General features: G+C 46.7%; 2 protein-coding genes across 10 annotated transcripts; both read right to left on the bottom strand.

The window, feature by feature from the left end:
- Positions 1 to 971: 971 nt before the first annotated feature.
- Positions 972 to 27,341, bottom strand: LOC129669027 (zinc finger protein 235-like). Of its 9 annotated transcripts, none has more exons than XM_055597098.1 (5): positions 10,235 to 10,529; positions 10,021 to 10,124; positions 9,349 to 9,401; positions 6,883 to 7,009; positions 972 to 3,829 (listed from the first exon to the last, which is right to left on the bottom strand). In XM_055597098.1, the coding sequence occupies exons 3-5, from the start codon at positions 9,361 to 9,363 to the stop codon at positions 1,857 to 1,859; spliced, it is 2,115 nt and encodes a 704-aa protein (XP_055453073.1). In that variant the 5' UTR covers positions 9,364 to 9,401; positions 10,021 to 10,124; positions 10,235 to 10,529; the 3' UTR covers positions 972 to 1,856. The 9 variants fall into 9 exon arrangements, with proteins under 9 accessions (XP_055453073.1, XP_055453075.1, XP_055453080.1 ...); XM_055597100.1 differs by having other exon boundaries at positions 10,093 to 10,124; XM_055597105.1 differs by lacking the exons at positions 9,349 to 9,401; positions 10,021 to 10,124; positions 10,235 to 10,529 and adding exons at positions 13,412 to 13,460; positions 27,077 to 27,341.
- Positions 19,136 to 27,131, bottom strand: LOC129669035 (zinc finger protein 235-like). Its single transcript, XM_055597112.1, has 4 exons — positions 27,057 to 27,131; positions 26,213 to 26,265; positions 23,545 to 23,773; positions 19,136 to 22,326 (listed from the first exon to the last, which is right to left on the bottom strand). Exons 3-4 carry the CDS (start codon positions 23,576 to 23,578, stop codon positions 20,522 to 20,524), a joined length of 1,839 nt encoding a protein of 612 aa, XP_055453087.1. The 5' UTR covers positions 23,579 to 23,773; positions 26,213 to 26,265; positions 27,057 to 27,131; the 3' UTR covers positions 19,136 to 20,521.

Raw genomic sequence — 27,341 nt, 5'->3', positions numbered from 1 at the left:
CCCTTTATACCAGATTTGTTGCATGGTGTAATTTCTCAGGAGCACACCTTGGCATGAGTGTGCCATGGTACCCACTTGATGCATTTATATTTCATAACACTGTACTACTTAGTCAACAGAAACCACAGTCGTGTGGGAACAGGAAACCTCAACAGAGAATGCCTCCCTCAGATTAACCTGAAGACAAGTCTGTGGCACATTTTCTTGATTAAAGATTGTTATGTGAAAGCCCAGCTCACTGTGGTTGATGCCAGCCTTGGGCAATGGTCCTGGGCACTATCAGAGAGAAAGCTAAGCAAGACATAGGGAGCAGGCCAGTAAGTACCACCTGTCCATGGCTTCCACTTGAGTCCCTGCCTCCAGGTTCCTAACCTGACTTCCCTCAGGGATGGACTGTGACACAGAAGAGCCAAGGTGCTGTGTGGAGACTGTTTGTCCCTGCACTAGGAAGCAATTAGGTCAGCACTGAGATATGAGGCAGGACTTGGAGCAGAGACAGCCAGGAGGGCAGCACCTCACAAGGGAGCACAGGCTGTTAGCATGGCAGGTCCTGCATTCTCCCTGTATCTGTAAGGTTTTAGATTTACTTATGTGAATGATATATTTGTATGTCTATGCACCGTTTGTGTGAGTGTTGCCCTGAGGTCAGAAGAGGGCATCAGATCCTCTGGAACTGTTGTTACAGAAGTTGTAAGCCACCATGTAGATGCCAGAATCTCTAGCCCTCCCTACATCATTGTGCCCACCCCTGCTATCAGAAGACACAGTAAGACCATGCTTGACCCTGACCTTCAGTGTCCTGGAGCTGTAAGAAATAAGTCTGTTCTTGATCTGAGATACAGCCCTGGAGAATCTGTGAGAGCAGCACAAACCAGTCTATAATCCAGGGCAGAAACTCAGAGAGACTCCTGGGTCAGGAAGGACAATCTGACCTAAGACTAGAGGGAAAGGAGGAGCAACAAGTTAACAACTCAAGTTTACCAGGAGCCTTTTTACCACCCGGAAATACTTTGTAAAAACATTTGTAGTATTGGTTACAGAAAAAATTCTGTCCCCAATGACATCAGGGCCCAGAATTCCAATCTCATATGTTCCAGTTCACCATATTAGGCTGATAAACACAGGATTAGTCTATCAAGCACAAATACTAAAAATTAGTCAGTACGGAGTTACTATACTATGCAAAGTGCCAGGCTAGTTGGGCAGAAGCCCTGTGCCTCAAGGAAGGTGAGGACTGAAGGCCTTTGCAGGATTACGGAGGAAGACGAATCAGTATGAATGCAGGTTTGGGGACTGTTAAGCGTTTTCAAATATGAATCTTACTTATAGGACCCTTATGCACTTGGTCCAGGAATGGCTGGGCCCTGAGCCACAAGCAGCTCTGCACAGCAGATACAGAGGGTTGCTTCCTATGAGGAAGTGACACTTCAGTCAACACCAGTTCTGCCAATCACCCACTTTGGTTAAAGCCCTTCCCATGGCCTCTCTGCATAGACCTGGATGGATGCTGAGATCTCCCTGTCATGTCATATCCCCAGAATGGCAGCCTTGCATCTCTTGTACATGGTGACCATGTATTTATAGAAAATTTTTCCTCTCATTTTTTATTTTTGGCATTTGTAAAGAATTGATCTCTGAGCCAGGCAGTGGTGGCACACATCATTAATCCCAGCATTTTGGGAGGCAGAGGCAGTTGTATCTCTGTGAGTTCGAGGCCAGCCTTGCCCACACAGAGAAACCCTGTCTTGAAAAATAAAAAAGATCTCCCCAACAGAAGCACATCTCCCCAATCCTCTGGGCTTTGGGGGAACTTTTAACAATGAGAAGGATAAAGCCCACCTGATGGCAGAATGAACCTAGAGATTCCCTGCAGTGTGGACCCTCTGGTGGTAGACGAGATGTGATCTCTGACTGAAGCCCTTAGAGCAGATGCTGCAGATGTAGGGTCTCTCCCCAGTGTGGACCCTCTGGTGCGTGTGGAAGTGTGAGGCCTGACTAAAGCCTTTCCCACACTGCTGACATGTGTAGGGTTTCTCTCCTGTGTGGACCCTCTGGTGAGCACTAAGCCCCGCACTCCAGCTGAATTCCTTCCCACACTCCTCACACTTGAAGGGCTTCTCCCCAGTGTGAATTATCTGATGGACTTGGAGATTGGACCTCTGGCTGAAGGCTTTCCCACATGTGTCACATTTGAAGGGCTTCTCCCCAGTGTGCACCCTCTGGTGGGCCTGGAGGTGCGAGGCCTGACTGAACCGTTTCTGGCACACATTGCATTTGAAAGGCTTCTCGCCGGTGTGGATGCTCTGATGAGCCTGAAGATTTGAGGCTTGACTGAAACTTTTCCCACACACCTCACACTTATAGGGTTTCTCTCCTGTATGGACTCTCTGATGGTTGTGAAGGTTCAAGCTCCAGTTAAAGCGCTTCCCACACACATCACATCTGTAGGGTTTTTCCCCAGTGTGAACTCTCTGGTGAGCTTGAAAATATGAGCTCTGACTGAAGCCCTTCCCACACACATTGCAGCGAAATGGCTTCTCTCCTGTATGGACCCGCTGGTGACTTTGGAAGCTTGAGGCTGAACTGAAACCCTTCCCACACTCTTCACATTTATATGGCTTCTCTCCTGTGTGGACACGCTGATGGCTTTGAAGATTGAAGCTCAAGCTAAAGCGCTTTCCACACTCATCACACCTGTAGGGTTTCTCCTCGGTGTGGACTCTCTGGTGGGTGTGAAGGTTCGAGCTACAGCTGAAACGTTTGCCACAATCTCCACACGTATAGGGCTTCTCTCCTGTGTGGATTCTCTCATGGGCCTGGAGATGTGATCGCTGTGTGAAGCCCTTCCCACACACCTCACACTTGTAAGGTTTCTCTCCAGTGTGAACTCGGCAGTGAATGTTGAGATCTGTGCTGCGGCTGAAGCCTTTCCCACAGCTGTCACAACGGAAGGGTTTCTCCCCTGTGTGGATGGGCAGGTGAGCATACAGGTGTGAGCTCTGGTTAAAGCTTTTCCCGCACTGTGGGCAGGTATAGGGCTTCTCTCCTGTGTGCACTCTCTGGTGAGTCTGAAGATTTGAGCTCTGACTGAAACCCTTGCCACACTCGTGACACCAGTAGCGCTTTTTTCCTGGATGAGCACTTTGTTGAATGGGGACACTGGAGCTATGCCTGGTGTCCTCCTGTGTCCTAGGTTCAGGAGACTCCTTTCCTAAGGGGACCTGCTGATGGAGTTCCAGCCTGGGGCTGTCAGTGACGGCTTCCTGGCCCTTGCTGCCCTGGTTGCTCTTGCATTCTGTGTAACTACAATGCTGTATGACAGGTGACATGGTAAAAATGACTTTACCACAGTCACCACTGCTGTGGACTCTGTTTCTTTTATGCAATATAATGTTATCATGTTGGGAAATGCAACTCAGAATGTCAACACCTGAATCCAACAGCCATGGCTTTTTATTCACCAGAGTCTGTGGACAGTGTTTCTGATGGTTCTGTATCTGGATGAGATGTGTTTTATTCCAAAAACTCTGAGGTCTCCAGAACAGAAATTCATGGTTTTCAATATTGCTAGAAAGGTCTCTTATGAGAATCTCGAGACAGCCTTTGTCCTCACAGGTCCTGAGAGGATCTTCTGCTCCCCCATGGCAGGAGGAGTGGCATTGTTCCAGGAAGTGAGAACCCTTTCCTTGAGTGTTTATCATAGTTTCTGGAGTTCTGGCAAGTTTGTTGAAATCATGGCTTGTCATTTGCAGGTATGGAAGCTGCTCCACTGAAAGGCACCTTAATTCTGTTGCATGAAGAGTCTCCACCTTGTTTGGAGTCTGGCCTCCTGAAAGAATAGAGAATAGACGGTGATGTCAGCAAGGATGGGGACATCGAAGGTCCAAGTTCTCATTTCTCTCTGGAAATATTAACGAGAGATCAATGTCAAAGATGAATGTCCAAGAGCTCTGAGAAACAAAGATCTACCTCAAAGAGGGTGTGCACTCAACAGAAAGCCACATTTGATTTCCTAAGAAATCTGGGGTGCCGAGAAGAAGCTCAAGGTCACCTTCAGCCTCTGCTGAGTACCTTGTCTTGCTGCACCGGTGTGTAGCTGTGCAGACAGATAATGGGAAGGATGCACTTTTCAGCATCTGGGCATTTTTACTTGAGGGATGGTATGGGCTGAAGTACACATGGGTCCAACTCCTCCCTGAAACTGGAGAGAAGAGAGAAAACCAGACCTACCCTGTCCTAACCTGTAGGTGACATGAAGACCCATCTGGTTCACCTGACCCAAAGCCAAGGTGAGAGTGTAACAGGAAGGCACAGGAAGCTTTGGAGCCTGAAGGAAAAGAGAGGAGGTGTACAGGGATTGCAGGGAATAGCAAAGGCCCAGAAGCCAATGTCTAGCTCAAGGAAGTTATTATTTTGGAGAGCACACTCATGTAGGAGGAGATTGGAATGACTTCAGCACACAAGCTCACTAGGAAACTTCAAGAAGAGATAGCAATTCTCAAAACACAACTGCTGAATAGGGAAGGGCTTCTCGAGGAAAATGGCAGAATGCAAGGAGTGAGTGGGTATTCCTCAAACACTTGTTCTCCAACCTTGGGCTCACAAAGGAGCAGGAGGAAGAGGCTCAAAAACAAGGTAGATCTCAGCTGCCAACCTAAAGCAGCAGTCTCCAGAGGGAATAACAAAGATTACAATACTATTAGGCAGGTTCCCCAAGGACACCAGAAAATGACACGGGAACAAACTATAAGAAAAGGAAACAAAGAGGGTAAACTGAACAACTTCTGAACCTGAAAATAGAACCAAGTGAAGTGGAGGATCCAGTGATCCTGGGACACAGCTTGGTAGCTTGGATGACACATTGGGGAAGGCTAATGTCAGTAGAAGAAAGAGGTAGAGGAACAGGATTCTAGGAAGGAGAGGGATGCCCTTGTAAGGAACATGGAAGGCTTTCTGGGGATGGATGTCACTGTTTCATGGAGTGACATGGAGGGCCACAGCTTCATGGAGCCATTGCTCACAGTGTGCAAACACTGGGGATTTGTGTGTATGTTACCACAAGTAAAACTAAATCCATGGTAACAAGTCTTGAGGTGTTCAGAAACCAGCTGAGCAAAGTGCAGAATGTAAAGCTGAGGCTCAAAACAGGGCCTGTGAGCAGTCCTGAGCAGATGAATGCAGAGAGAGAGAGACACAGAGACAGAGACACAGATGGAGTGAGAGAGAGAAAGATCTCCATCTGTCTGTCTGTCTGTCTGTCTCTCTCTCTCTCTAGAAGGCATGGCAGTCCACCAAGGAAGAGCATTCTGGCCAGAGAGAAGTGGACCAACACTGTCACCCTCGGGCTTGGGAAGCTGAGGCAAGAGGATCACAAATTTCTGGGCAAGCCTGGGTTACAAAGCAAGACCTTGCCACAGAATAAAAAAACTGAAAACAAATTTATTTTACTGAGTGAAATGGGAGGCCAAATGTTTGAGATAGGGAGCCACACAATAGGAATCAAAGGTTGTGGGGGGAGGAAGCACCCCACACAAGAGCGGAAGCAGTGCTGGGGCATCTGGTGGCTGCATGTACCTGTCTAGTCAAGGACACAAGAGGTTGTGGAAACTCCTCACAGCTAAAGGAAAGCCACTGAGGCTAGGCTGTGGCAGCGATGTCCCTGCATGGAGGACCAGAGAGGCCACTGTGTGAAGCTGTGAAGCTGAAGTCTGGATTCCCGTGCAGACCCCAAGAAGTTAGAGATGCCATTGGCATGGGATACCTGGCCAGAAAAGCTGCTGATAGAGCAGAACCAGCCCAGGAGAAAGAAGTGTGTTACAGCCCACTAAGCTGAAAGGAGGTGAGATTTGAAGAGCGCTTTGACATGAGACAGGGAGATGCAGAGTTTGGAGTTTGCGCTCCTGGTTTTGGTTCAGTATTTCCTGTGTTCCTTTCCTCCCTTTTAGAATCATAGTCTGGGCCACTTATGTTGAATTATGTGATCTGCTTTTTGATTGTGATTTTACAGGGGGTTACAGTGAAGAGATTGTATGAGTCTAAGATGAGGCTTTGAGCTTTGGACTTTTAAACAGGGTTGAGCCTGTGATAGACTGTGGGGACTTTTGTGGTTGACTGAATGCATGTTGCATTCTGATCTGGCTACAAGCCTGTGGGGCCCAGGGAGTGGAATGTGGTGGTTTGAATGAGAGTGGGCCCCACAGGTTCATGTGTTTGAATGCTTGGTCCACAGGGAGTAGTAAGGCTTGACAGGGATGAGGAAGTGAGGCCTCGTTGAAGGAGATACATAAATGGGGGTAGGCTTTGGAGTTTCAAATAATCAAGTGAAACCCAGTGTTGCTCTCTTCTTGCTGCCTGCAGATCCAGACATAGAACTCTCTGCTACCATGTCTGCCAGAATGCTGCTATGCTCCCCACCATGAGGACAATGGACTAAACAGAAATAGTAAACAGGCCTCAATTAAATGTTTTCCTTTGTAGTTGTTTCCATGGTCATGGCGTTGACTAAGACATAGACACACACACACACATACTCATACTCAGAAAGAAATGTTTAAAAATTTAACTGTAAAATGCATTAAAAAATAAAATAGAGGCTGGAGAAATGGCTCAGTTATTCAGAGCAGTGGCTGCTCTTCCTGAGAACCCAGGTTAAGTTTGTTCTACCTGCACAGTGGCTCACAACCATCTGTTACCCTAGTCTATGGGATCTGATGCCCTCTTCTTCCCTCTGTAAGCACCACTAATGAATGTGGTGCACAGACAAATATGCAGACAAAACACTCAACATACATATAATACAAACTAAATTAATCTAAAAGGAGTGTAACTCCTTTTAAGTGTGAGCTTCTGACACTGCCAAGGAAAACAGGGTGTCATCCTCACCCACTGACAGAAGGTTCCTGAAGTTCTCCAGCATCACGTCATGGTACAGCTTCCTCTGGGCAGCATCCAGCAGCTCCAGCTCCTCCTCACTGAAGACCACGGCCACGTCCCTGAACGTCACAGCCTCCTGTGACAGCAAACACAGGCCACCTCGGTTTCTTACCCAATGCCAGGAGGACCTGAGCAACTGTTTACAGAGTGCCCATTGTCTTAGTTAGGGTTTCTATTGCTGAGATGAAATACTATGACCAAAAGGCAAGTTTGGGAGGAAAGGGTTTATCTGGCTTACACTTCCATAGTCTAGTTCATTAGGGAAGGAAGTCAGGGCAGGGCCTCAAGCAGGGCTGGAGCCTGGAGCCAGGAGCTGATGCAGAGGCCATGGAGGAATGCTGCTCACTGGCTTGCTCATCGTGGCTTGCTCAGCCTGCTTCCTTATAGAACCCAGGAGCAGCAGCCCAGGGATGGCGCCATCCACAATGGGCTGGGCCCTCCCCCATTGATCATTAATTAGGAAAATGCCTTAGAGCCAGATCTATGGAGGTATTTTCTCAACTAAGGTTCTGTCCTCTTTGATGTCTCTAGCTTGTGTCAAGTTGACAGCCAGCCACTACCCCTATTCACCCTTTCCATTCCTACAGAGAGGACAGGGAGGAAAAAAAGAAAACATAGGTATAAGGAACTTGGTGTATTTTCCATAGCTGTGTCACTAGGTTCATTGCTGTCAATTGGGAAGTCACAGAGTTAGAGAGGGCCAACCCACATCAGGAATATTAGCATACAGGTGATTCTGCTGGCAGCTGGGACCTAGCAAATTCTTATGTCACCACCTGCTGCCATCACTCGGTACGCCATGTTTATGTGGACAATAAAAGGATCACCCTCTATCCCCAGCTCTGTGTGTTCCAGCTTCTCTCTCCCTGTTCTATCCCCCTCCTCTGTTCCCACCCCTCCAGATCACTCACTGTCCCCTACCCCTTCCCCAGGCCCTCACTCCTCCCTTCCCACAATAAACCTCTTATGCCAGATCTGTTGCATGGTTTAATTTCTGAGGGAGGTACACCTTATCATGGGCCCATCATGGTGCCACCCCCCCACACCACATCATCTTTATAGATTATAACAGGGAGTAATGTGCCGACTTTGTACAGAAACAGATGGCAATGCCTGGCTCCTCCTGGGCAGTACAGCTTGGGTGTAACTTCATCCCCAAATCTTGAAGGCTCTGAAACCCATTTCACAAATGATGACATCAGTTAAAATGTTTTCTGTTGTGAAATATTATGGGTTTCAGATTCAGAATACTTTATTAGTAAGTGTATGCAAATATTCCCAAATCCCAAAATTCTCCCATTTGTGAAACGCTTGTGTGTCCAGAATTATCTAGTGGATGACAGTCAAGTCTGAATCAGTAATTCTGTCCTTAGCCTAACAGGCTGTACTAGCTGGTTTTGTGTCAACCTGATACAAGCTAGAGTTATGTAAAAGGAGGAAATATCAATTAAGAAAATGCCTTCTAGCTAGGCAGTAGTGGCAGCATGCCTTTAATCCCAGCACTCAGGAGGCTGAGGCAGGAGGAACTCTTGAGTTCAAGGCCAAGTGAGTTCCAGCACTTCTATAGCTACCCAGAGAAACTCTGTGGGGGGAGGGAGGGAGAAACAGTAGCAAAGATACAGGCTTTCGGCAACCTTCTGGAACAAACATGCAACTCTCACTCTGTGTTCTCAGGAGCACACCTTGGCCAACAGCAGTGGTGTTCAAGGTCATGGGTGTGAGCACAGGCTCTGTAAACCTTAAGGACCTTGGTTCACAGTTCAAGGCTCTGCCTAATGAGCTTGGACAACACACTGCCTCAGTTTCCTCATCTGTGCAAGAGTAACTACATCACAATGTCCCTGACAAGATTAAATGAGAACACAGAAAGGGCATGCATGATCACAACCAACCACCTCACATAATAACACAAAATTTTAAGATAAAAAAACTTCATAAACCAGACGATGGAGAAGTCATACTTACTTGCAAAATAAAATTAAGCAAACTGTGGAAATGTCACTTTTAAAATGTAAATGAACTTAAAAAATTTTTTTGAATGTGTATGCCATGTGTTTTCATGTGTGTGTGTGTGTGTGTGTGTGTAGGTTCTCTGGGAGGCCAGAAAAGGGTACTGGATCCCCTGGATTTGGAATTTTAGGCAATTTTAAGCTATCAGGTGTGGGTGCTGGGAACCAAACTTTCTCTATTTCAAAATAAATTCACCCTTTTACACGTTCACATGTGCAATGTCCTCTGAGCACACGTCCCCCACTATTCTCTTTTCCCTCCTCCAACCAAACCTTTCTTCTCAGCCACATCCCCTCATGCTTTCATGCAGTTCAGGTGGCTGCGCTGCACAGTGCTTGTCCAGCCTGCAGGGGTCCTGTTTTCATTCCCTGGCACTGGGGGGAGAGGGGAAGCAAGGTTACTTACCTGTAACTTGGTCATGGTTCTTTCTCTTCTTCTCTTTGAGACAAGGCAGGGCTCTGGCAAGCAAGATGGGGGAGGAAAGGCTTTCATGAGAGCTGTGCTGGGACAGTCAACCACATGGCTTCCTCAGCTTTCCCATCAGCCCCAAGCTGGCATTCCAAGTCTGTGCACACAGACCTGGATTTTCTACCTACTTCCTATTTACTGGCAGAGTAAGCCTCCAGGTTAGCAAGTCGTCCATGCCTCAGCTCACTCATGGCAGATGGTTAGGAAAGCCATATTCTCTATTTCCAGCAACTTCCGGGTTGTGGGGCGCTATGACTGTCACAAAGCTGCCTGTGGTGATGGGCTTCCCAGGAACGCAAATTTTAAGGAACTCTGAACTCTCTGCTGAACGCTGTATCATGACTGACCGCCACCCTCAGAAAGGTGTGGTAACTTTGACGGATATCTTCTACATAAATGTTTCCGTACAGAGGAGTGAACCCCCCAGCTCTCACTCTAAAAGGTTTAAATACTAGTCAACGTTGCTCATGTGCAAGAGCCTCCACAAAGTCTCTTTTCTGGCGTGCACGAAGATAATGATCAATAAACACTCAAACCCTCTCTAAGGAAAGGAGTTTGGCCCTGCTGGACGGCTCAACGGGCAAAGGTGACTGCGCCCAGCCCAACCACCTGAGTTCCAGTCTTTGCACAGAGAACACAGAGTGGAAGGAGAGACCCGAATCCCACAGGTTGTCTTCTGACCTCCTCCACGCACAAGCTGTGGCACGCTCCCTCTAAGTGAATAAATAAATAAACAGATATAGATAGATAGATAAATAAATAAATAAATAAATAAATAAATAAATGCAAAAAGAAAATCGCATTTAAAAACTAAGTTGCACACCACTGAGGGCTTCAGCGCACCGGCCTCGGTCCTCCAGCTCCTCCGCCGGGCTCCGTGGGAAGCTGGACTCTCCCGGGGGCTCCGGCAGCAGCTGAGACGGTCCAGGGCACCCGGGCAGCGCCGCCCCAGGCAGAGCCCAGCGACAGAGGACCCGGCCCCCGCCGCCCGCTTCTGCCCGGGCCGCGGCCTCGGTCCCCGAGGGGAGACAGCGGGCGCGCGAGCGCTCACGAAGGGCCCGGGACACCCCGGATCTCGCCTCACCACGAGCTCAGCACGGGAGCCTCGCCTCCCGGGAGCGGAAGCGACCTCGGCCGCCGGTGGCATCAGAACTACAATTCCCAGAATGCCTCAGCGGATGCGCCTGGCTCAGTTGCGTTTCCGGAACTACATTCTCCAGAACGCTGAAGAGGTTTATACGTTCCAACTGTTTTAACTATAGAGTGAGGTCAGTGGAAATCGCTGTTAGGGAGCTCGCTCTCCTGGGTTGCTTTTCGGTTTATTCATTTCTGAATGCCATGAAATAAAGCTATGGATACTTCGTTCTTGGTTTTGATTTGGATTTTCCAGAGCGTTTCTCTCTGTAGCTCTGGCGGTGGGGAACTCGCCCTGTAGACCTGGCTGGCTTCGAACTCCAATCCTCCTTTCTCTCCCTCCCGAGCGCTGGGATTAAAGGCGTGTGGCATCACCTGTGGTTAGGAAATACCGTTTCAGTCTATACTTTGTCTGTGGTTTGCACTGAGCAATTTCTATCATGCTGTCTGCCAGCTGTCTGCCAGTTCATTCCTCTTCCATCGCCAATATATTGTTGAGCCCACTTAGTGTTTAAAAAATTTTTTTTTGCATAGTTTAATGTTTAGCTGTGTCATTTACATCAAAAGATACTGGCCTCCCATCCACAGCTCCAGAGAGTATTCTCTTCCTAAAACGGAGACTTATTACAACCTGACTAAAGCCAGTGGTGATCAGGGAAGATTTTTTTTCTTTTTAAGATTTTCTTCTCATGCAGTGCCTTCAGAGGCCAGAAGAGGGGGTAAGATTCTGAAACTGGACTAACAGGCGGTTGTTAGTTGGGTTGGGTTGGGTTCTCAGTGTGAGCACAGAGAACCCAACCTGGTCCTTTGCAGTGGGGTGTAACTAAGACAAAGGATGTGCACTTAAGAGACTGCCAAGGGACAAACGGTGCCATCCTCACCCACTGACAGAAGGTTCCTGAAGTTCTCCAGCATCACGTCATGGTACAGCTTCCCTTGCGCAGTGTCTAGCAGCCCCCAACTCCTCCTCACTGAAGACCACGGCCACGTCCAAAAATGTCACTACCTCCTGTGATAGCAAACACAGGCCACCTCAGTTTCATACCCAATGTCAGGAGGACCTGAGCAACTGTTTACACAGAGCCTGTTGTCTTAGTCAGGGAGTCTATTGCTGGAACTAAACACCATGACCAAAAGGCAAGTTGGGGAGGAGAGGGTTTACTTGGCTTAAACTTCCATATTTTTGTTCATTATGGAAGACAGTCAAAACAGGATCTGAAGCAGGGCTGTAACCTGGAGGCAGGAGCTGATGCAGAGGCCAGAGAGGGGTGCTGCTGCCTGGCTTGCTCAGTATAAAACCCAGGACCATCACCCCAGGGCTGGCACCATCCACAGTGAGCTGGGCCCTCCCACACTGATCACTAATTAAGAAAATGCCAGCTGTCTTTTTTATAGCTGGGGCACTAGGACCATCAGTGTCAAATGGGAAGTCACAGGTGTCAGAGTGAGAGAGCGCCAACCCGCTGGGGAGTAACATGCTGACTTTGTACTGAAAGCAGCTGGCAACACCTGGCTCCAGCTATGCTCATGATGCCTCTCTCCGCAGAGTCCCAGAGACAGGAGACCCCTCCCTCCAGTCCACTTTTTCTATGGTTTTATAATTACTGAAGATTAGACCTGAATTGATTTAAATAACTTCTACCCTCCTGAAAATTAGCTAAAAGCTCTGAGAAGCGCTCAATTTACACCAAGAAGGAAAACAAGATAGAAAAAAAAAGAATAATCAAGTAAATACATTCGTTCTAGATTTAGTCCAAGGATAAAGCTCAAGTGTACACCATGAAAAGAAAGAGCATATGAATATAGAAACAGAATAAATGGTTAGCTATACAAGACAAGACAGACACCTGTTTCTTAGAAAAACCTTAACATAAAAAACTATCCTTTGAACACATAATGTACATATGAATTAAGAAAAAGATAAAACTGCTTTGAACTCACAATGAGCACATAGATAAAACTCCTGCTTTAAACTTATAATGAGCAAAAGTATCTAGTTAGATATTGTTCTAATGAAAGAATTTACAATCAACAGTCCTTCTATAACTTCCTTTTTGTGTAACAATTACATTTATTCTTGAATGAGGTCATTTTTCTTACATAGAGGGTATAAAACCGAGGAAGAAGTAAAGTTGTTGGTGAGGTTTTCTTCCATCCACCAAATATGTGTCTGTCTGACTGTCTGTGTATATGTTTATATATATATATTTATATATATATGTTTATATATATATTAATGTCTGATTTTCTGTCTATATAAATATATATGTAAAAGTGTGTAAATATCTGTTTGAATGTATTTATGATGTGCGTGTATGATGGGGACTCCTTGAATGTGTGTATGAATTGTAGATATCTGCATGTCTGATTGTTTGCTTGTATGTATGTATGTATGAACTAATAACTACAGAATGTGTGGGAATGCATGATTTTCCTTCTCTCTCACTGGCTCATGCACAATTTTCCTTCTCTCTCACTGGCTCATGAAGAGGTAATGAGCCTCTGAGCCTCTGAGTCCATGTTGGGACTCTGTTGTTCATTTCTGAGTTAAAGAGCCAGAAGTTTTTCTGCTAGTGTGAGTAATTAAGTTGTAAACCCTGAGAAGAAAGTCTGAAGAGTAATTTATCCAGCCAACTCTGTGTACATCTCCTGAGTCTTTCCCTTGTCCATGTTAAAGCTGGACTCTGGCAACATGTTCCTCACTCTCCTCTCTTATCCCTTTTCCCACCAAGCCTTTCTTCTCAGCCACATCCCCTCATGCTTTCATGCAGTTCAGGTGGCTGAGCTGCACAGTGATTGTCCAGCATGCAGGGGTCCTGTTTTCATTCCCTGGTGCTGGGGGGAGAGGGGAAGCAAGGCGACTTACCTGTAACTTGGTCATGGTTCTCTTCTTCTCTTTGAGACAAGGCAGGGCTCTGGCAAGCAAGATGGGGGAGGAAAGGCTTTCATGAGAGCTGTGCTGGGACAGTCAACCACATGGCTTCCTCAGCTTTCCCATCAGCCCCAAGTGCTGGCATTCCAAGTCTGTGCACACAGACCTGGACTTTCTACCTACTTCCTATTAGCCAGCAGAGTAAGCCTCCAGGTTACCAAGTCATCCACGCCTCAGCTCACTCATGGCAGATGGTTAGGAAAGCCCACATTCTCTATTTTCTGCTGTTTCATGGGTGTGGGGCACTCTTACCTTTACAAAGCTGCCTGTGGCAATGGGCTTCCCAGAAAAAAAAATTTTTTTAGGCACGCACAACTCTCTGAGGAACGCTGTGTCATGACTGACCAACACTCTCAGAAGGGTCTGGGGTAACTGTGATGGCTATCTTACATATAATTGTGTCCATACATAGGAGTATTTTTCCCTTCTGTACCTCACTCTAAAAGGTTTAAATACTAGTAAACCTTGCTCATCTGCAAAAGCCTCCACACAGTCTCTGTTTCCATGTGCGTGAAGATAATGACAAACACTCAAACCCTCTCTAAGGAAGGGGTACATTTACACGATGGGACACTACTCAGCTATTAGAAACAAGGAAATCATGCAATTTCCAGGCAAATGGATGGAACAAGAAAAGATCATCCTGAGTGGGGTAACCCAGACCCAGAAAGACATACACAGTATGTACTCACGTGTAAGGAGATTTTAGCTATATAGTACAGGATAAACATACTGGAATTCACAATTCCAGAGAAAATAAGGGACAAGAGAGACCCAAGGGAGGACGTTTAAGTCTCTATCAGAAGAAAAAAATGGACTAGACAGTGGAAGTAGATGAAAGGAACAAGGTAGGAAAGGGAGCTAGAGAGAAATGAGGTGGTGATCAGACCTGGGGAGAGGGGGGATGGAGGTAGGACAGAGGGCATCTCTTTCACAAGCTGAAGGCCTAAGAGAGGGTAGGCTTCAGGGAGGGTATGGGGTGACTCTAGCTGAGACTCGTAGTAGGGGAATTGTGGAGACTGAAGAGGACACCCCTAACTAGACAGGGCTCCTACTGGAGGGAGGGTAACACCTACCCACCCACAAAAGCTTCAAACATTTACCCTGTCTACAATATGTGCAGGGATAAAGATAGAGCAGAGTTTGAGGGACTGTCCAACCAGTGCCTGGCCAAACTTGAGACCCATCCCAGGGGAGAGAGCCAACCACTGACACTATTAATTATATTCTGCTACGCTTACAGACAGGAGCCTAGCATAGCTGTTCTCTGAGAGGCTCCACCCAGCAGCAGATTGAAACAGATGCTAAGACTCACAGCCAAACATTGTATGAAGTGTAGGGAGGCTTGTGGAAAAGTCTGTGTATGTGGGGGTGGGGGGGGAGGAATAGATGGACCTGGAGGGGACAGAAGCTCCACAAGAAGACCAACAGAGCCAATTAACCAGGGCCCAGAGAGGCTTGCAAAGACTGAAGCGCACAAGGACCATGCGTGGACTGGACCTAGGTCCCCTACACAGATGTAGCCAACGGGCAGCTCGGGCTTCATGTGGGTTTCCTAGTGAGGTGAGCAGGGGCTGTATCCAACATGGACTCTGTTACCTGCTTTTTGATCATGTCCTTCTGGCAGAGCTGCCTCCCCAGACCACAGGGGAAGAGGACTCTCTCAGTCCTGATGAGACTTGATGAGCTGGGGGTGGGTTGGTAGTGGCAAGAGAGAGAGAGAGGGGTATGCGGGAAGGTGAGACCAGGAGGAGAGGAGGGAAAGGACTACAATCAGGATGTAAATTGAATCAATAAATTAATTTAAAAATAGGTACTGACCTCCCACCTGTAGCTACAGAAGGTCATTCTGTTCCTAAAACTTCCACTATAAATTAAAACTACCTAACACCAGTAGAAATCAAGAGCGCCTTTTTTTCTTTATAAAGATTTGCTTTTTATGCAGCGCCTTCAGAGGCCAGAAAAGGAGGTAAGATCCTGGAACTGGATTTACAAGCGTTTGGGAGCCACTCTGTGGGCACCGGGAACCCACCTTGGGTCTCTTAACCACTGAGCCTCCTCTCCAGTCCCAAACACTTGTTTTGAAATGATGTTGGCATTGAACCCAAAGCCTTTCAAATGTCAGACACACACTCTACTGCTGAGCCATGCCTCCAGCCTGTCACTGGTGGTCTAAGCAAGGACTCTATTGTTGAGCCTTGCACCCATCAAGGAGGCTCCTAAACTTGTGGCTCTGTACCACCCTGAACCCTACAGCCCTCCTAACTGGGATGTAGCCAATAAAGTCTCATTTTCCTTTTGTTTTCTGAGACAAAAGCAGAGTATCTCTGCTCTGGCCTGTAATTCTACCCCCTCCTGTGTTAGCCTCTCCTTACTGGGGTTTCAGTTGTGAACTCCAACACTTTACTTTTCTCATTTTCCTTCTCTTTTCTTTCTTCCTCCTTTTACACCCTCTTTCTAATTTTTTTTTTTAAAAATAGACTCTTATGTAACCCAGGCTGGCCTCAAACTCACTTCTTAGCTGAGGATGACCTTTAACTTCTGGCCCTCCTGCCTCTCCTTCCCAAGTTGCTGTGGGAGTTAAGAGACAAAACCTGAGGCTCCTGCAATCTGCTCGCAGTGTTTAAAATGTGTACTTGTACTAATGATTTTGTCAACTTGTTACAAACTAAGGTCATATGGAGAGAGTGTGTGTGTGTGTTGCCCTTGGAGGTCAGAAGAGGGCATCGAGTACCCTGGAACTGATTACACATGCCATGGGCCACCATGTAGACGACAAGGTCTCAGCCCGCCCTGCATCATTGTGCCCACCCTCCGCTATCAGATGACACAGTAAGACCCTACTTGACCCTTGATCTTCAGAGCCCCAGAGCTCTAAGAAATAACTCTGTTCTTTATCTGAGATACAGCCCTAGAAATTCTGTGAGAGCAGCACGAACCAGTCTACAATCCAGGGCAGATCCTCAGAGAGACTCCTGGGTCAGGAAGGACAATCTGACCTAAGACAAGAGGGAAAGGAGGAGAAGCAACTAATTAACACTTCGAGCGTACTAAGAACCTTTTTGTTGCCAGGAAATACTTTGTAAAAAAGAAAAAAATCATTTACAATATTGGTTACAGTAAAAACCCCAATGCATTCAGGGCCCCAGATTCCAACTGCATATGTTTTATTTCACCTTATTAGGCTTATAAGTAAGAATTTTTTAAAAAAGAGCATTGTTTTAGTTCATTAAGTACAAATACTAAAAATCATCCAGGGCAGAGTTGCTATGCTATGCAGACCACCGGCGTTACAGATGTGGGAAGCCTCATGCCTCCAGGAAGCTAAGGGCTCTTACAGGATTACTGAATAATACAAATCAATATGAATGCATAGTTGGATGTTGTAGTGGTTTTACCTTCTGGGCTTACACCCCTAGAATAATGAATGACTCACAATACTCAAAATGTATTTTTAAAAAATCTAGGCCATATAGCTCATCTCATCTCTTACTAGCTCATAACTTAAATCCTATTTATTCCATTCTAATTTCTGCCCTGTGTTTGGTTAAATCTGCTCAGGTATCTGTTCTGCTCCCATCTTTCTGGGTAATTCTCCGGGGCCTGGCACTATCCCAGCATCCTTTCTGCCTACCAGTTGTCCCACCTGCAATTTCCAGCCTCAGCTACAGACCACAAGCTTCTTATTCACAGGCAATGCCTCCATACATACACAAGGTATTCTTCTACAGCTGAGGACTGGCGAGTGCTTTCAAATACGAGTCTTTTTACACAGCCCTTACTACTTGCTCCAGGAATGGCTGGGACCTGAGCATCACACATCTCTGCACAGCAGATACAGAGGGACATTTCCTACGAGGAAGTGAGGCTTCAGTCAACACTGATCCTGCCAACCATGCGCTTTGATTAAAGTCCTTCCTGTGGCCTCTCTATATAGACCTGGATGGATGCTGAGATCTCCCTACCATGTCATATCCTGAGGGTAACAACTTGCAACAGTTGTATGTGGTGACCAGACATTTATAGAACAATTTTCCTCTCATCTGTGATTTCTGACATTTGTAAAGAATTGATCTCCAAGCCAGGCAATGGTGGCACACACTTTAATTCCAGCACTTCAGGAGGCAGAGGGAGGTGAATCTCTGTAAGTTAAAGGCCAGCATGGTCTACAGAGTAAGTTTCAGGAAAGCCAGGTTTACAGAGAGAATCCCTGTCTCAAAAACCAAAAACCAAAACAAACCAGTAACAAAAAACACAATTGAGCTCCAAAACAGAAGCTCATCTGTAGGATAAAATTTTAAAATGGCATTTTCCCCCCTAACTAAGCTGTCTCCGAAATAACTGAGATGGAGACCAGCACAATAAATGACCAGAGTCCTAACCCTCTATCTTAGCTGCGTCCCAGCCACACACTCTGAGTTACTTGAATATAGTCTCACCGTGGCTCGCTCTGCTCTCTGTGCTCATGGAGAGCTGTGTTGGTAACTCCTCCTCCTGCCCGACCTCATGGTGTCCACTGGGCTTTACTGCACCTGCTTTACGGCGCCTTCTTCCTTCTCCCTCTGAGCCCTGGCTCAGATCACAAGCCCAGCCTCCCTATCTCCTCTGCCCAGTCTTTGGCTGTTCAGCTTTTTATTAACCAATAAGAGGTAATTGGGGGGCATTCTTTATACCACATGGATACAGGAGATGTTCAATATTCACAACAATGCCCGTGCCTGGAGTAACTCGATCTCTGGGCACAGAAATTACCATCTGAATACACAGTGCACAAGACCCTTCCCCAACACCCAATAAAAGGGTCTTTTTCCTATAGCAATAAACTGTGTACAAGAAGGAAAATGATGAAACAACTATGAAACCTGTCAGGTCAGAATTGCATTCATAACGTCCAGTCCATTTGCATTTAGCAACTTTGGAATAAGTACTCTACTGTCTACTGTATCTTGGTGAGTTCAGAGTTCTGTACTTGAACCATTTTCTATCATACAGGCAGCAGAAGGGCACGGTCATCCACAGACAGGCTATAGGAGGCTCTCATCCACACTGGGCAGTCTGAGCAGAGGAGACCTCAACGCTCCATAGTGAGATCTCCCCCCATGGGCCAAACCCATTCAAACCACCACAATAACCAAACTGTAATGAATTTTCATCTATGCCATATGGAAGGATGGCATGAGTCCTGAGGATTTAGGAGCCAACAAGGTTTATTGTCTATGCAGAGGTGAAGTTCTGGCTGGAGAAATTTTCATATCTAAGCCAGTCTCAGAGCTGTTCCTTACAGAGGGATCAGAAATATGTGTTCTTGTTGGTCCTCTTGATTTCCTTCATCGTGTCAACAGCCAAAATCTTCAGGTCTCTCCCTGACAAATCTGAGTTTTGTAAGTTTAGACGGAATCCAGTGTGTTTTTTTTCTCCTGTTGAAACATATGTAAACCCTCTCCCCCAGTGTAACACATTTTCTGTCTTCCATTCTGAAGTTAGAACACCCTTAATATAAAAAGGCTGATTTAGTTCAGCAGTTTTTTTTTTTTTAATAATTCACTGTCACTCAACTGCTGGCTTTTGACCATTAGCATTTAAAAACCTTAAAGTTACTAAGGCATCATGTAACCCATTGCTGAGACTTTTTTTTTTTTTTTTTTCATTGCTGAGACTTTTACCCTTGTTGTTGGTTAAGCATCTCTCTTAAAGTACAGCTGGATCTCTACAACGCTTGCACTGCAGGGTTCTGTGTGTGCCTGTGATATGCCTTACACAGGACACTCAAAAAGGCTTCATTTTCAGACATATGCTGGAGCGCTGCCAGTTTTAATCTGTACAGGTATACCCGTAATTGCTATGACTTCCAATAAATGTGTGGTTACAGAATCAACTTTAGAGAACTTAAAGCACTTGCCCATTGAAATCCTGAGTATGTGTCTATGGTATGGTGCACATATTTAATTTTCTGGACTCTGCAAAATCAAACACATCCAATTGCCAAATTTCATTTCTTTGGAGATGTGTTGGGTTACTCCCTCGGGTAATGGAGTTTGGTTATACAAAGAACAAGTAGGACATTTTTTTATACATTCCTTGGCTTGCTTCCACGTGACAGAAAAATCTTTTTAAATTTTTGCTGTTAACATTGTGTTTCTTACTAAATTCTGAAGCTTCCGCACATTTCCTATCAAAAGCTCATCAATTTCATCATTACCTCATGCTAGAGGGCCTGATAAACACGTATGGGACCAGATATATGTATAATGGATGATTTCTATTTCTGATCACTTGCTGTAGTTGAAGAAACTGCAGTTAATTTAAATCATCATGAATAAATTCAGCAGTTTTTATATGCAAAGCAACTCTTTCTACATACTGGAGTCAGTAAGTCTATTAAGAGATTCAGGAAAATCTAGTAAGAATGGCAGACAACTCTGATTTTTGAACTGAAGCATTTAAGTTTTTAATTACTTTTTCTAACTTATAACCAGACATTCCCTACTTATATCAGTATAAAATGTAAGCACTTGAGGAATTGGTGTTCTGTTTACTATATGAGGGAGAATCCAATCGGTCCTTTTTATAAACTCAAGTCACTTGGTTTTAGAATATTTGTTGTTAATTTCTCCCACATAGATCCTACAAGCTCTCTGCCAGTCTTCATTGATTACCTATTATGACATAATCTCAGCACTAGTACGAGGCACTAAGATTTCTGTTGGGTCCGTTCCTGACAACTGATAATTCATTCTTTTATAATTAGACCAGAAACCATGTATACATAAGTCTTTAATTTTTGACATTGTTTGTATGCTAAGGAGACCCATTCTAAAATACTATATTCCCTTTGCAAAATGAGCCAAGTAGGAGAATGAGTTAAGGGCAAAATAACAAAATCCAGTCCCCTGATAAGTCTCTCCAAGCCTCTGGGTTTGGGGAGCTTTTAACAATCAGCAGCATCGGGCCCACCTGACAGCAGAACAAACCCACAGTGTGGACCCTCTGCTGGTAGACGAGATGTGATCTCTGACTGAAGCCCTTACAGCAGGTGCTGCAGATTTAGGGCCTCTCCCTCGTGTGGACCCTCTGGTGCTTGTGGAAGGATGAGGCGTGACTGAAGCCCTTCCCACACTGCTGACACTTGTAGGGTTTCTCTCCTGTGTGGAGCCTCTGGTGCTTGTGGAAGGATGAGGCCTGACTGAAGCCCTTTCCACACTGCTGACACATGAAGGGTTTCTGTCCTGTGTGGACCTTCCGGTGAGCACTAAGTGTAGTGTTCCATCTGAATTCCGCCCCACACTCCTCACACTTGAAAGGCTTCTCCCCAGTGTGAATTTTCTGATGGACTTTAAGAGTGGCCTTCTGGCTAAAGGCTTTCCCACATGTGTCACATTTGTAGGGCTTCTCTCCCGTGTGTATCCTCTGGTGGGCCTGGAGGTGCGAGGCATGCCTGAAGCCTTTCCCACAATCCTCACATTCATAGGGTTTCTCTCCCGTGTGAACACTCAGGTGACTCTGGAGGCTCAAGCTTGCGGTGAAGTGCTTCCCACACACATCACACCTGCATGGTTTTTCTCTGGTGTGAACTCTCTGGTGGGCTTTAAAAGTTGATCTCCAACTGAAGGCCTTCCCACACACACTGCAGCAAAATGGTTTCTCTCCTGTATGGACTGGCCGGTGGCTTCGGAATTGTGAGCCTGAACTGAAACTCTTCCCACACTCTTCACATTTATATGGCTTCTCCCCTATGTGGACCTGCTGATGGCTTTGAAGACTAGAATTTGAGCAGAAGCTCTTCCCACATTCATCACACTTATATGGTTTCTTCTCAGGGTGGGCTCTCTGGTGCCTGTGAAGGTTTGAGCTATAACTGAAGCATTTGCCACAGTCTCCACACTTATAAGGCTTCTCTCCTGTGTGAATTCTCTTGTGGATCTTAAGGTGTGCCCACTGCGTGAAGCCCTTCCCACACACCTCACACTTGTAAGGTTTCTCTCCAGTGTGCACTCGGCAGTGGACATTGAGATCCGAGCTGCGGCTGAAGCCTTTCCCACAGCTGTCACACCGGTAGGGCTTCTCACCCGTGTGCACTCTCTGGTGATTCTGAAGGTTCGCCCTCTTCCTAAAATCCTTGCCACACTCGTGACACCAGTAGCGCTTTCTTCCTGGATGAGCACTTTGTTGAATGGGGACACTGGAGCTAGGCCTGATGTCCTCCTGCGTCCTAGGTTCAGGACACTCCTTTCCCAATAGAACCTGCTGATGGAGTTCTAAACCGGGGCTGTCAATGACGGCTTCTTGGCCCTCGCTGCAATGGTAGGTCTTCCCTTCTGTGTAAACACTGTGCTGGGTGAGGGGTGACTCGGGACAGATGACTTTATTATAGTCACTGCTGCTGTCGGCTTTGTCTCTTTGATGCAGTATATTGTTATCAAGGTGGGAAATGCAACTCAGAAGGTCAACACCTGGAGCTAACCGCTGTGGCTTGTTTTTCACCAGAGTCTGTGGACAGTGATTCTGATGGTTCTGTGTCTGGCTAAGATGTGTTTCCCTCCAAGAACTCTGAGCTCTCCCACACAGAAATTCTTGATTTTCAGTCCTGCTGGTATGGTTGCTTATAAGACCCTCAAGGCAGCCATTGTCCTCGAAACCCTGGGGAGGCTCTTGTACTCCCCAATGGCAGGAGAAGCAGCATTGCTCCAGGAAGTGAGAACCCTTTCCTTGAGTGTTTATTACAGCTTCTGGAGCACTGACCTGTTTGTTGACATCATGGCTCGTCATTTGACAGCCTGAAGGCTGTCCCAGTGAAAAGCACCTTAATCCTGTTGTGTGAAAAGTCTTCATCCTGTTTGGACTTTGGCCTCCTGAAAGAATAGAGAATAGATGGTGATGTCAGCAAGGATGGGGACACCTAAGGTCTACATCTTCATTTCTCTCTGGAAGCATTAGAGACCAGCATCAAAGATGAACACCCAAGAGCTCTCAGGAACAAAGATCTACAACACAGGGAGTGCGCACTCAAGAGCAAGACACATTTGACCATGGTGAGAAATCTGGGGTGAGCCTGAAGGAAAGTCTAAAGGTCAACTTCAGCCTCTGCTAACTATCTGCCTTGCTGTGCTGGTGTGTAGCACATGGATAAAGGCAAAGAAGCATGTTCCAGCATCTGGCATTTCACTGGAGGGATGGTGTGGATGAAGTACACGTGGGTCTGACTCCTCCCTGGGGCTGGAGGAGCAGAGAAAATCAGACCTGCCTGGTCCTAACCTGTCTGCAGGTGACATGAAGAGGAATCTGGTTCCCCTGATTCAAAGCCAAGGTGAGAGAGTGTAACTGGAAGGCACAGGGACTTCTGAAGTCTGAAGAAAGAGACCAGGCGTACAGGGTTTGCATGGAACAGTGAAGACTCAGAAGCCGATGTCCAACTCGAGGAAGCCACTGTGTTTGTGAGCACACACGTGGAAACTATGAGAAGTGAGCTAAAACATTTAGATGGCAAGACTGAAAACATGCCTGTTCATTAGTTAAAAGCTTCTCCAGGAAAAAGTCAAAATTCAAGGGCAGGAGTGAGTGGATTTCCTTCAAACACTGCTTTCCAACCTAAAATTGTCAGGCTCACAAAGGAGCAGGGGGAAGGTCCTCAAAAACAAGGTAGATATCACCTGCCAATCTAAAGCTGGAGATGTCCTGAAGGATTAAGAAAGGTTGCAACACTATCTGACAGGTCTCCCAAGTAAACGAGAAAATGACCTGAGCACAAACTATCAGGATGCTAAACAATGATGGTGACATGAACAACTTCTGAAGCTGAAAACAGAACCAAGATCTAATGGTCCTAAGACACAGCTCAGTGGCTTGCATGACACACTGAGAATGGTTAATTTCAGTGGGAAAAAGAAGTAGGACTAGGCTGTGGGTTGGGAGAAGGATGCTCTTACAAGGAACACAGAAGGCTTTTTGGAGATGGACATTGCTGCAGTGAAAAGGACATTGTTACACCTAAAATGAAAGCAGTGGACTGTAACCAAGACAATGAATGTGAACTTCTGACACTGCCTAAGGACACAGGGCACCATCCTCACCCACTGACAGAAGGTTCCTGAAGTTCTCCAGCATCACGTCATGGTACAGCTTCCTCTGGGCAGCATCCAGCAGCTCCAGCTCCTCCTCACTGAAGACCACGGCCACGTCCCTGAACGTCACAGCCTCCCGTGACAGCAAACACAGGCCACCTCAGTTTCTTACCCAATGCCAGGAGGACCTGAGCAACTGTTTACACAGAGCCTGTTGTCTTAGGTAGGGTTGCTATTGCTGGGAAGAAACACCATGACCAAAAGGCAAGTTGGGAAGGAAAGGGTTTATTTGGATTACAGTGACATATTCCTGTTCATTAAGGAAGGAAGTCAGGGCAGGGCTGGAGCCTGGAGGCAGGGGCTGATGCTGAGGAGACGGAGGGTGCTGCTTTCTAGCTTGCTCAGCCTGCTTTCCAGCCCAGGGTCAGCACCATCCACCGTGGCTGGGCCCTCCCACACTAACCACCAATTGAGAAAATGCCTCTCAGCTGGACCTTATGGAGGCATTTTCTCATCTGAGGCTCCTTCCTCTCTGATGAGTCAAGTTGACACACAACACAAAGCATACAAGATTCACCCTTTTGATGGCTAAGGAGGGGTAGAGGCCAAAACCAAGAAAACACTGGTGCAGGGAGCTGTAGCTGGATCGCTAGGTCCATCGCTGTTAAATGGATGTCAGGGTGAGAGGGCCCCAACCCATGCTGGGAGTATTGTGTTGGCTTTGTGCTGGAAACAGCTGGGAATGCCCGGCTCCTACTGAGCAGTACAGCTCAGATGTGCCTTCATTCCCAAATCCAAAATTTCATGAGGGATGACATCATTTAAAATGTTTTGCATTTTGGAATGTGATTGATTTCAGATTCAGAATATGTTATTAGTATAGTCTATGCAAAAATCCCCAAATCTAGAAAATTTCCAATTTGTGAAATGCTTATGTGTCCAGAAGTATCTGGCAGATGGCGCTTAAATCTGAATCACTCATTATGTCCTTAGTCCTGTCAATCTAACAGGCTCTACTGGCTGCTTTTACATCAACTTGACACAAGCTACAGTTATCTAAAGGGAGGAAACACCAATTAAGAAAAGCTGGAAGATGGTGGAGCAAGGCTTTAATCCCAGTGCTCAAGAGACAGAGCAGGCAAATCTCTGTCAGTTAGAGGCCATTCTGGTGTACTGAAAGAGTTTCAGGACAGCCAGGGCTAGATGGAGAAACCTCATCTCAAAAAAACCAATAAAAGAAGAAAATGCCTCCATAAGATCCAGCTGCAAGGCATCATCATCATCATTATCATCATCATCATCATCATCATCACCATCATCATCATCATCATCATTATTTAGTGATGGTCGGGCAGGGCCCAGCCTGTTGTGGGTGTTGCCATCCTGGGCTGGTGATCCTGGATTCTGTAAGAAAACAGGCTAAGCAAGCCATGATGAGTAAACCAATAAGCAGCATCTGCCTCCAGGTCCCTGCCTGTTTGATTTCTGTCCTAACTTCCTTCAGAGATGAGCAGCAATATGGAAGTACAAGCCAAATAAACTCTTCCCTTCCCAACTCACTTTTTGGTCATGGTGTTTTGTTGCATCAAATGAAACCCTAACTAACGCAGGCCTTGGCAGTACACAGCTTTCATCTCCAGCATTCTGGAGGCAGAGGCAGGAGGGTCTCTGAGTTTGAGGCCAGCCTGGTTTACACAGCATGTATCAGGGTAGACAGTGCTACACTTGGGGGTAGAGGTGGGAGAAAGGAAAAAGAAATCCTAAATAAGACAAAGAGCTTTGGGAACCTTCTGGAACAGACATGAAGCTTATTCCGTATTCTCAGGAACACACCTCAGCCAACAGTATTTACATTCTGTGTCATGGGCGCGAGCATAGGCTCTCCAAACCTTAAGGACCTCAGTTCACACTTCAAGACTCTGGGCTGATAAGCTTGGGTAACTAACTTCTCAGGGCCTCAGTTTCCCCATCTGTGTGATAGTACCTACCTCACGATGTCCCTGAAGGGATTAAATGAAAGCACAGAAAGCAGCTGGGACACTGATATGGATTAAGCGCCAATATATGTCCAACACTTTCATCATTGTCTGTATTATGCCTTTCATGGCCACACTGGAGACCCTGCTTCAGCACGGTGAAGAAGATAGCCCAACTCCCAACTCAGTCCTCTGACATCTACATGCATGCCAAACCCCTCACACGATATAATCCAAATTTTTAAAATAAATAAAATTCACAAACCACATGAGTATGGAGAACTCACATTTATTTGTAAAACAAAATTGGGTGAACTGGAAAATGTCATTTTAAAAATGTAAGTGAACATAACCTTTTTACTAATGACTGTGTATGCCGGGTGTGCAGGGGTGCACAGGCATACTGTGAGGCCAGAAGAGGGCGCTAGATCCCCGTGCTGGAGGTACAGGCAAGCGTAAGCTCTCGGGTGTGCCTGCCAGGGACCAAATCAGCCAGTAGTTCCATACTGAGCTGTCTCTCTACTCCAGGCTCATAATGTATTTATCTTTTTACACGTTCACATGTCCCACACTATCCTCGCCATCCCTCCTCCTACCAAACTTTTCTTTTCAGCAACATCCCATAATCCTTTCCTGTAGTTCACAGAGGTTCTGTTGCACAGTGCTGGCACTTGGGGAAGAGGGGAAGCAAGGCGACTTACCTGTAACTTGGTCATGGCTCTTTCTCTTCTTCTCTTTGAGACAAGGCAGGGCTCTGGCAAGCAAGATGGGGGAGGAAAGGCTTTCATGAGAGCTGTGCTGGGACAGTCAACCACATGGCTTCCTCAGCTTTCCCACCAGCCCCAAGTGCTGGCATTCCAAGTCTGTGCACACAGACCTGGATTTTCTACCTACTTCCTATTTACTGGCAGAGTAAGCCTCCAGGTTACCAAGTCATCCATGCCTCAGCTCACTCACGGCAGATGGTTAGGAAAGCCCATGTTCTCTATTTCCAGCAACTTCCAGGTTGTGGGGTGCTCTGCCCTTCACGAAGCTGCCTGTGGTGATGAGCTTCCCAGGAAAGCAAATTTTAAGGAACTCTGGACTCTCTGATGAACGCTCTGTCTTGACTGATCACCCTCTCAGAAGGGTCTGGTAACTGTGATGTCTACCTTACTGTAATTGCTTCCGTACATAGAGTGACATCCCCACATCTGTATCTTACTCCAAAAGGTTTAAATACTAATAAGCCTTGCTCCTCTGCAAGAGCCTCCACACAGTCTCTTTTCCCGCGTGCATGAAGATAATAACCAATAAACACTCAAACCATCTCTAAGGAAAGGGGAATTTGGCCCTGCTGGATGGCTCAGCGGGGAAGGGTGACTGCGCCCAGCCCGACCGCCTGAGTTCCAGTCTCCGCACAGCACATGGTGCAAGGAGAGACCCGAATCCCACAGGTTGTCTTCTGACCTCCTCCACGCACAAGCTGTGGCACGCTCCCTCGCTAAGGAAGGAAGTAAATAAACAGACTCATGGAAAATCATATTTAAAAGCGCAGCTGCACACCACTGAGGGCTTCAGCGCACCGGCCTCGGTCCTCCAGCTCCTCCGCCGGGCTCCGTGGGAAGCTGGACTCTCCCGGGGGCTCCGGCAGCAGCTGAGACGGTCCAGGGCACCCGGGCAGCGCCGCCCCAGGCAGAGCCCAGCGACAGAGGACCCGGCCCCCGCCGCCCGCTTCTGCCCGGGCCGCGGCCTCGGTCCCCGAGGGGAGACAGCGGGCGCGCGAGCGCTCACGAAGGGCCCGGGACGCCCCGGATCTCACTTTGCGAAAAACACAGCTGGGAGCCTAGC

This window comes from Psammomys obesus, unplaced genomic scaffold (genome assembly GCF_907164565.1).
Source record: "Psammomys obesus unplaced genomic scaffold, mPsaObe1.curated_primary_1811, whole genome shotgun sequence".
In the NCBI taxonomy this organism is placed as follows: Eukaryota; Metazoa; Chordata; class Mammalia; order Rodentia; family Muridae; genus Psammomys; species Psammomys obesus.
Note: the sequence above shows the minus strand (reverse complement) of the source record. Positions and strands in the feature narration are given on the sequence as shown.

Excerpts from the sequence above, each read along its gene's own strand:
- LOC129669035 (XM_055597112.1), bottom strand. The coding sequence starts at position 23,578 with ATGCTGGAGAACTTCAGGAACCTTCTGTCAGTGG. Across the intron at positions 22,327-23,544 it reads CAGGAACCTTCTGTCAGTGG|GAGGCCAAAGTCCAAACAGG; the intron begins GTGAGGATGGTG and ends CTATTCTTTCAG.
- LOC129669027 (XM_055597096.1), bottom strand. The coding sequence starts at position 27,034 with ATGATTTTCCATGAGTCTGTTTATTTACTTCCTTCCTTAGCGAGGGAG. Across the intron at positions 13,461-26,960 it reads ACAGCTTGTGCGTGGAGGAG|AGCCCTGCCTTGTCTCAAAG; the intron begins GTCAGAAGACAA and ends CTTGCTTGCCAG. Across the intron at positions 7,010-13,411 it reads GAACCATGACCAAGTTACAG|GAGGCTGTGACGTTCAGGGA; the intron begins GTAAGTCGCCTT and ends TTGCTGTCACAG.